This window comes from Rhinoraja longicauda, chromosome 13, assembly GCF_053455715.1.
Source record: "Rhinoraja longicauda isolate Sanriku21f chromosome 13, sRhiLon1.1, whole genome shotgun sequence".
NCBI lineage: Eukaryota > Metazoa > Chordata > Chondrichthyes > Rajiformes > Arhynchobatidae > Rhinoraja > Rhinoraja longicauda.
Window position 1 is genome coordinate 50,275,218 of NC_135965.1, and position 9,172 is coordinate 50,284,389.

The 9,172-nt window shown below is 41.1% G+C and overlaps 1 protein-coding gene across 4 annotated transcripts in view; it reads left to right on the top strand.

Moving 5' to 3' along the window:
- Positions 1–6,973, top strand: part of tbl1xr1a (TBL1X/Y related 1a) — a 107,839-nt gene extending 100,866 nt beyond the window's left edge. For all 4 annotated transcript variants that reach the window (XM_078410938.1, XM_078410941.1, XM_078410940.1 and 1 more), the window contains one exon: positions 3,078–6,973. In XM_078410938.1, the coding sequence (XP_078267064.1) occupies positions 3,078–3,104 (27 nt within the window). In that variant the 3' untranslated portion in view covers positions 3,105–6,973. The remainder of the gene's footprint in view (positions 1–3,077) is intronic.
- The last annotated feature ends 2,199 nt before the right edge of the window (positions 6,974–9,172 follow it).

A 9,172-nucleotide genomic window follows, 5' to 3' on the forward strand; every position in this document is an offset into this window, starting at 1 on the left:
CGGGAGGAAACAGGAGATCCCGGAGAAAACTCATGCAGGTCACAGGTAGAACGTACATACTCCGTACACACAGCACCCGTGGTTAGGATGGAACCCGGGTCTCTGGCACTGTAAGGCAGCAACTCTACTGCTGTACCACCCTGTTGGATAAACAAAGATGGGCTTGGAAGAGTTAACTCGCCCACTGAGCTGCAGATAATTTAACGATTTGTATTTAACCAATTTGCTAGCTTAACTATTCAATACAAAATTGGGAGCAAATGTTACATTAAGTCGATTGGAACGGCAGTGACTAGCAAAGCTGTGTCAAAGATAAATCATCCAGCCCTTAGTGCGGCACTGATTTTGCTGGCAGTTTAATCAGCGGAGTGGGTCTGGGTTCAGAGGCATTTTAATTACATGTGTAGCAAACTGTTGAAACTTCTAATGGCTTGCTCAACTAAAGCTACAATCCATCGTGGGAAATCAAAAGTGTCGAACCGTGGGGATCAAGGTTAGATACTTAAATGATTATGGGCACACACACTGGATCTGAAGAAGATGTTATGGTTGCAGTGTACACAAGAACCCGATGCACAAATTATCACCACCTGCGGTCTTTTCTGATTACTTTGAAAACCCTTTAGTTTGCATTAAATAAATAAAATATTTAATTTCTGAGCTATTCCATTAAAATTGAGAACCAGCTATGTCATCGGGACAATTTTGTTGCCCTGGCTAATTTTCAACAGCTCCTTTCTGTTTGGAACTGGAGGGATGGCATTAACCATTAAACAAGTGCCTGGTTTAGTTTAGTTTAGAGATACAACACGGAAACAGGCCCTTTGGCCCACCGAGTCCGTGCCGACCAGCGATCCCTGTACACTATAGTACTTTTGCACAAACACCAGTCACAATTTATAATTATATCAAGCCAATTAAACTACAAATCTGTACGTCTTTGGAGTGTGGAAGGAAACTGGAGCACCCGGAGAAAACTCACACGCGGTCGCAGGGAGAGCATACAAACTCCGTACAGACAGCACCCGTGGTCAGGGTCGAACCTAGGTCTCTGGCGCTGTAAGGCAGCAACTTTAATGTAGTTGAAAATTTGAGCAGAACTCCAGATAAATTTAAGTTCACCAGTTGCTTGTTGGTCTAGTGAAAAGTTTACAGAATATAACTACCAACATAGAAACATAGAAAATAGGTGCAGGAGGAGGCCAATCGGTGCTTCGAGCCAGCGCCACCTAACAGAACACTGGAGTAAAATCAAATATTCTGCATGTGTGGCATCTTTGGGGGAGCAATTACTTTTCAACAGTTTGGAAATTGCTAACTGTCTGTCCCTCTATCTACGCTGGTCCCACTGCCTCTGTTTGGCCTGTATCCATCTACGCTGGTCCCACTGCCTCTGTTTGGCCTGTATCCATCTACGCTGGTCCCACTGCCTCTGTTTGGCCTGTATCCATCTACGCTGGTCCCACTGCCTCTGTTTGGCCTGTATCCATCTACGCTGGTCCCTCTGTTTGGCCTGTATCCATCTACGCTGGTCCCTCTGTTTGGCCTGTATCCATCTACGCTGGTCCCACTGCCTCTGTTTGGCCTGTATCCATCTACGCTGGTCCCACTGCCTCTGTTTGGCCTGTATCCATCTACGCTGGTCCCTCTGTTTGGCCTGTATCCATCTACGCTGGTCCCACTGCCTCTTTTTGGCCTGTATCCATCTACGCTGGTCCCACTGCCTCTGTTTGGCCTGTATCCATCTACGCTGGTCCCTCTGTTTGGCCTGTATCCATCTACGCTGGTCCCTCTGTTTGGCCTGTATCCATCTACGCTGGTCCCACTGCCTCTGTTTGGCCTGTATCCATCTACGCTGGTCCCTCTGTTTGGCCTGTATCCATCTACGCTGGTCCCTCTGTTTGGCCTGTATCCTGCTAAACCTTTCCTGTCCATCCACCAAGTTAAATTCCTTAGCCCACTTCCCAAGTTGATCTTCGATACTTTCTTCACTGTTCATTAGGTTCTACTGAGCATTACTGTCTTTGAGGTTTGGCTTCATAATCTTTCCTAGTTTCCAATAATCTGTTTCTAGAACTTCAGCTTTGGCTGCTTGATGTCCCCCCCCCCCTTCTTGATAGTCATGACAGAGGCGGTGTACAGATGCTCCTCAACTTACAATGGGGTTACGTTCCGATAAACCCATCCTAAACCAAAAATATCGTGCGTCAATATGCATTTAATACACCTGATCAGGTGGGCGGAGTGAGCTGAGGCTCGCTGCTGGTGCCCAGCGTTGCACCATTGTAAAGTCGAAGCATTGTAAGTCGGGGGGCATCTGTACTATGCTGCCCATGACGAAAGCAACCATAGAGTATGTATCTCAATAAACTAAACTCAACATTGCTATTATACTGTGTAGGAAGGAACTGCAGATGCTGGTTTACACCAAAGATAGACACTGTCCATACAACATGCAAATGACATAAACTGGGTGTTTTCAATCTGTCTGCCCCAGAGACACATTCTCGCCAAAATCTGCTCCAGGCTTGTTTTCTTTTTAGGCTAGCCAGCATTGTGTGCTGCAAACCATTGCTGACATTGATGCTATCTAACACCAAGCTGAACTCACTGATTACATCTGATCGTGCTGATCTGCAATAGCAAGCAATTCCCTCCTGCCTTAAATGTAATAGCGTATCCATGAGCCCTTGCTAATCCTCCATTGAACTAATTCCTACACTATTTTCATTGCCTTCCTAAACTTTCTAAGCAAGTGCATTTGTGCAAAAGAAAACCCTGAGCAATGTGCTCAAATTAACCTTTAAATTGTCACCACAATAATTTGGAGCAATACTTTAGGTAGTTGTGGTTTGTAGCTAAGTATCCTCTGTGAATTGCCCTTAGTGTGTAGTGAGTGGATGTTAAAGTGAGATAGCTAAGAACTTGTGTGATCGGGTGATTGATGGTCGATGTGCACTTGGTGGGCCTTAGGGTTTGTGTCAATGCTGTATCTCCAAATTAAATTAAATAGTAAACATGGAAAATTTAATAAATACAGCCAAGTGATGTTTCTTTTTTTTCTCTCTCTCTCCAAGGTTTGTGTGTTAGATCTGCGGAAATAGCGCTGCTAGCTGGAAGCCATGGACCGACAATGAATGTGTACATAGCCAAAATGACTGTCCCTGCCCCATGCACTGCTACAGTCTCACTTGAACCATGGCCAGTCCACTACAGCCAAAACAAGTCAGAATGCAAAACCCAGGACAACTGAGCCCTGATGTAAAGAGTACCCTGACTGCTTAATGCTGGAAGTTCCACCCCCACAAAGGAAAGTCAATCTTTCTTGAAGAGTTAAAACAACTTGAAACAGACTTGACATGAGACCGTATGTGTACCAAAATGGGAAGATAATATCAAAGGACAAAAATGTTATTTTTTGGTCCAGAGTCTATGTAGAATGAGTTATCTTGTCAGCAGTTCAGCAGATCTGTGTGTAGACATGCCAGATCTGTGTGTAGACATGCCAGATCTGTGTGTAGACATGCCAGATCTGTGTGTAGACATGCCAGATCTGTGTAGACATGCCAGATCTGTGTGTAGACATGCCAGCTTCTTGAAATCAGCAGCAAATACTTTGCTCCCTTGTTTTTAAACATTGTTTTTTTTCACTTTAGTTTACAGTTGCATGATGTAAGAGTGACTGTATCTTGTTTATTTTTTTTTCCTACTGACACTTAACACACTTTTTTATAGATACTATAAACAGAATGACAAGTGTATTTAGTATGTTTTTTGGTACATTTTGTGGCTCACAAACTAACGTGGGGAAATGTAAAACAGCTCCAAATCTCAGTCTAAAATTAGTTTCATTGTACATCAGTCATAGATAACAAGCAGTGGTTTATACAGGTGATGTGGCTAAATGTAGTAGTTTCTCAATGGGGACGTTTTTCTGCCGATTTATGAGAATTTAAACAAATGGGCACAAAGAAAGAATTGATGCAGGAATACATCCATTTGCTTTAAGACCATAGTTTGTATATGGTTGGATTGTGCACTATTGATAGAGCAGCTTATAGAATTTTGGAAGATAACTTTTCTGGATAGAGAATTATTGGTGTAGGTCTACTTATTCTTTGGTAGAACTGCAGGCACAAATTTCACAGCAAGGTTCCAGTATTAAGACTGATATCTCGTAAGCAATGTTTTTAAAATGTATCCAGTGCAATGAGGTGGTTTAACCCCTCTGTCACAGAGCGGAAATCGAGCAGGCATAATTTTTATGTTGTTGCTAAGGTAAGGGTTGACTTTACTTTAATTCTCTTTTCTTGGTGCTCATGTTTTACACATGGGTCGTTAATCTCGGATCAGCCCTCTAAAGTACGTCCACTTGCTGGGTTATCCATAGAAACATAGACAATAGGTGCAGGAGGAGGCCATTTGGCCCTTTGAGCCAACACCGCCATTCGAAGGGCCGAATGGCCTCCTGCACCTATTTTCTATGTTTCTATGGATAACCCATTAAGTGGACGTACTTTAGAGGGCTGATCTGAGATTAACAACCCATGTGTAAAACATGAGCACCAAGAAAAGAGAATTAAAGCAGTCAACCCTCAGTGAAGTACAGGTAATATAGTTGCAATAGCTTCTTTTTAGAATAAAAGTATATTATACTATAAAGAAAAGCATATCTGAGCTTTTAAACCTCAGGGACCCTTCTTCAGATGATGAAGTGGTTAAATAAATATTTCTGCTACAAGACGCCCAATTACTTTTTCATATGAAGAAAAGACGTTTGAGGTTTCAAATTCTTGGATTTAATGCATTGTAAGATGTTAGTTTAACAAACGTATTCTTCTATTTCCCCATATCCCATGCAGCAACAGGTCAATGAATACTGAACACTGTTGCAAAGGCTTTATAACACCTCTTCAAACTTGGTTTGTTTCCTGCTCAATAAAAGTGCAAGGCTAGTTACTTTTTTTTTTGAAAGATGAAACGTGACTAAGAAGAATTTTTACAGCAATGTTAGATTTTGATCATAGATGACTTGGAAAAATCACATAGCTGCTGTTCATGCGGAAATTTTAAAGTATCTGTGCACTTCTAAAAATGGCCAGTAACTTCAGAATGGCTCAGACATTTATCAGTTGATTTATCAAAGGTAGATAAATGATTAGGCAGCTTTACACATTTGTAACACAGAAGCCCATTGTTTCTTTTATTTACTGGTCTTTTTTAGGTTGCTTCATATTAAGATGATGAATGAAGACTGGTTTTATCATTCTCACAAACTCCTTTTGTCAGTTTATTGCAAAGTCGTAGTTAAATCACCATTTTTTTGTATTTCCCTCCTTCCTCTAAACATAATGCATGAGGCATTTATAATTGACAATTGAAAGAAAGTGTACTTGAATGATCCTGCCCTGGTTTCTTTTAATTAAGAAGTTAAAAGCTCTCATCTAAATGTTTTAAAGAGCATTCATCATTCATTGAGGGCTGACAAGTGGTAAACAGGCCACCCGTGTTTTTTTTTAAACGGGCATGTAGCTTTCTGGTTACAGTTTAATAATTCAACTGAGGGTGGAGTTGTAAGAATAGCTCTGTTTGTTTTTAAAACCTAACTGATTGGAAAGTCCAAAAAGCTTGATAGTTACCTGGTCAGGTTTGGCCATTTAACAAAATGGAGCAGCAGTCATCTGAAGATGGGGTTTATCTGAATTGGTATTTGTCATTAGTTGGCTGTTGAATAGATGGCAGCTCTTTTATTTTTAACACACACATTTGTTATTACGTTTTGTTGTGGTATACAGAATTCATTGATTTAAGGGTCCGATCTATATCTACGACTTTGGGGAAACTCAAAGCACCAAAATAATGACAATTTACCGTACAGTGCTGTTTGAACTACCTAAAACTAGTAATCATTACACATAAGATACGTACTATTGGAAATTATCGTACATTTGCTATGAATTAAAAATGGCTCCCCTTTGTCAAACCAACATGTACTGTTATAACCGTTGCTCATATGTACCTTTTTGCAAGTGCTGTTTTAGTATGGGCTGCAAATGAGACTAGATAGTTGAAGCAAGTGCAGTGTTTAGGTCTGTAAAGACAGCATTCGATGCATTCAGTGCTTTCAGAGTGGCGAACTTAGGACATGATTTCAGGGGATAATGCTGGGACTCGAGCACTGGATTCACACGTCTGTATCATTTCTACAGTTCTCACAAATTCAAATTTAAAAAAATTGTGAACCTGTAAACCAGGCCATGAAAGTTTTTTTCTACTCTTTGGACTCTTTATTGTTCTGTTTTTATTTGTACCTGTTTTAAAAAAAAGACTGATTTTTTGATGTACCATACTGTCCTGGACCATGTAAATATCACCTGATGATGTACTTAGGTTCCACATTACATCAATTTCCCTCTCACCTCCCCACTCCTCCAGCCTCCCCCCCCCCCCCCCCCCCGCCAAGGCACATCTGTTTCAGCTTCCCTTTGCATCGTATTGATCTGACAACCATAATTTGCATCAGATCCAAATTAGGTCCAGAATAAAATATATTTTGATATTACATTATTGTTGTTTTGGACTTTGTATGTCTGGCTTCACATTTAGCGTAATTAAAGTCAACTCTTGTATGTTAAAAGTTAATAACAGTAATTTAATTGTTAACTGTATTCCGAGCCCCCTAAGGATTTATAGAAGATGTGTGAATTTTAATTTGAGGCTCTAAATGTGCTAACAGATTAATATCGAGATCCGTGAGAGGTCAACCAGCCTGCTGCGCGGCACGCCCTTTATGCTATCAACCAAATACTTAAACCAATAGAAAAACATTTTGTGTAAGCATGGTGTAAAGTGATTCTTTATACCCACGTTAAGCAATTTTGAAAAGTTCTATATGACTCACGACAACCCACATTGTGTGAAGTGACAACTGAGGAAATCTATTTTGGAGAGAAAAAAAAATTAAAAAAACATGGTTCAGTCAATTCGTGATGGTTTTTTTCTGGCCTCTTCTCTGAGCAACGGGAAAATCCAGAAACAGCAGTCGGCCAAAGCAATGATTGAAAGCCCTTTCCCACAGGGATTATCTGGACAGGGCTGATTGCAAGGTGCATTGACATGCTAACGGTGCAGCTTCCAGGTAAGAAGTTATCAACAATTTGGAATATTTATTGTAATAAGCTTCAATATTACAGTGGTTAAACTTTAGAGATTGGACTGGAATTAGTTATTACGCAGACCGATGCACAAAATCCATTTAACGCATCTTCTAACGTTGTAGTGGCCATTGGCCATTTCCTCTCGAGGTTCTGTCCACTACGTGAGTGGACCAGAGATACACCAAGTGTGGTCCACTTTCATACGGTTGATGATTGTGCTGGCGTTTCTCGCGCATGTGATATCGTCCACATCACCTTACCCATTGAGATAGGAACAACAACATGCAATTGAAAAGCATTTACACTACTTTGTGCACAAGAGGATTTTCCAGAAGGTAACCTTGAAATGAAAATCACATGTTAAATCTCTGCAGCAAAGATAATGTTGCAGAAATTAGATTGCTTTTGCAGTCTTTAGTTTAAATCATTACAATATATATTTCGATGAAGATTTTTGGACTACGTATCTTAATGAATAATTGTGCCTGTATCAAATGATACATATCCAAGCATCACAATTCAAATCCCGATTTAAAAATTAAACTAAGTTAGGAAATGTGAATTAAAGTATCCCCACTAGACATCAATGTGTGACTGTCTGTCTCTCTGCGGCTTGGCTCTGCAGAGCTGGGAGTTTTGGCATTTAATTGCAGCCATGTGCAGCAGATATACGGTGTGCTCGGCAGTGGTGAGCCTTGTGTATGTGATGATAGTTGAGGGGGAAAGGGTGCTGACGGCCTTCACACTAACCTACATGCAGCTTATGTGACCGCCTTGTCACTGCTCGAGGTGAGCCCACTTCTCAACTTTAGATAGTTCCTCTGTCCCTCTCTTCCCCTCCTCCTTCCCAGATCTCCCTCTATCTTCCTGTCTCCACCTATATCCTTCCTTTGTCCCGCCCCCCCCCTGACATCAGTCTGAAGAAGGGACTTGAGCCAAAACGTCGCCCATTCCTTCTCTCCTGAGACGCTGCCTGACTTGCTGTATGCAACTCTTTGCTGTGTTATACATGTTTTATTCCATCCCTAACTTCCCTTGTCAGCCACGGTTGCCTCCTAAACCCCTTGGAATCTTTATTCTTTTTTGGAATGAAATGATCCTTTTGAGAAGTGGTGAAAGAAAATAACTGCAGATGCTGGTACAAATCGAAGGTATTTATTCACAAAATAATTGTGCCTGTATCAAATGATACATATCCAAGCATCACAATTCAAATCCCGATTTAAAAATTAAACTAAGTTAGGAAATGTGAATTAAAGTATCCCCACTAGACATCAATGTGTGACTGTCTGTCTCTCTGAGGCTTGGCTCTGCAGAGCTGGGAGTTTTGGCATTTAATTGCAGCCATGTGCAGCAGATATACGGTGTGCTCGGCAGTGGTGAGCCTTGTGTATGTGATGATAGTTGAGGGGGAAAGGGTGCTGACGGCCTTCACACTAACCTACATGCAGCTTATGTGACCGCCTTGTCACTGTTCGATTTGTACCAGCATCTGCAGTTATTTTCTTACACCACTTCTCAAAAGGATCATTTCATTCCAAAAAAGAATAAAGATTCCAAGGGGTTTAGGAGGCAACCGTGGCTGACAAGGGAAGTTAGGGATGGAATAAAACTAAAAGAAAAGATGTATAACACAGCAAAGAGTAGCGGAAGCCAGAGGATTGGGAAACTTTCATAGGACAACAGAAGGTAACAATACGGGGTGAAAAGATGAAGTACGAGGGGAAGCTGGCCAAGAATATAAAGAAGGACAGTAAAAGCATCTTTAGATATGTTAAGAGAAAAAGAGTAGCAAAGTCAAATGTGGGTCCCTTGAAGGCAGACACGGGTGAAATTATTATGGGTACAAGGAAATGGCAGAAGAGTTGAACAGGTACTTCGGATCTGTCTTCACTAAGGAAGACACAAACAATCTCCCAGATGTACTGGAGGACAGAGGATCTAGGAGGGTAGAGGAACTGAAAGAAATTTTCATTAGGCGAGAAATAGTATTGGGTAGAATAATGGGACTGAAG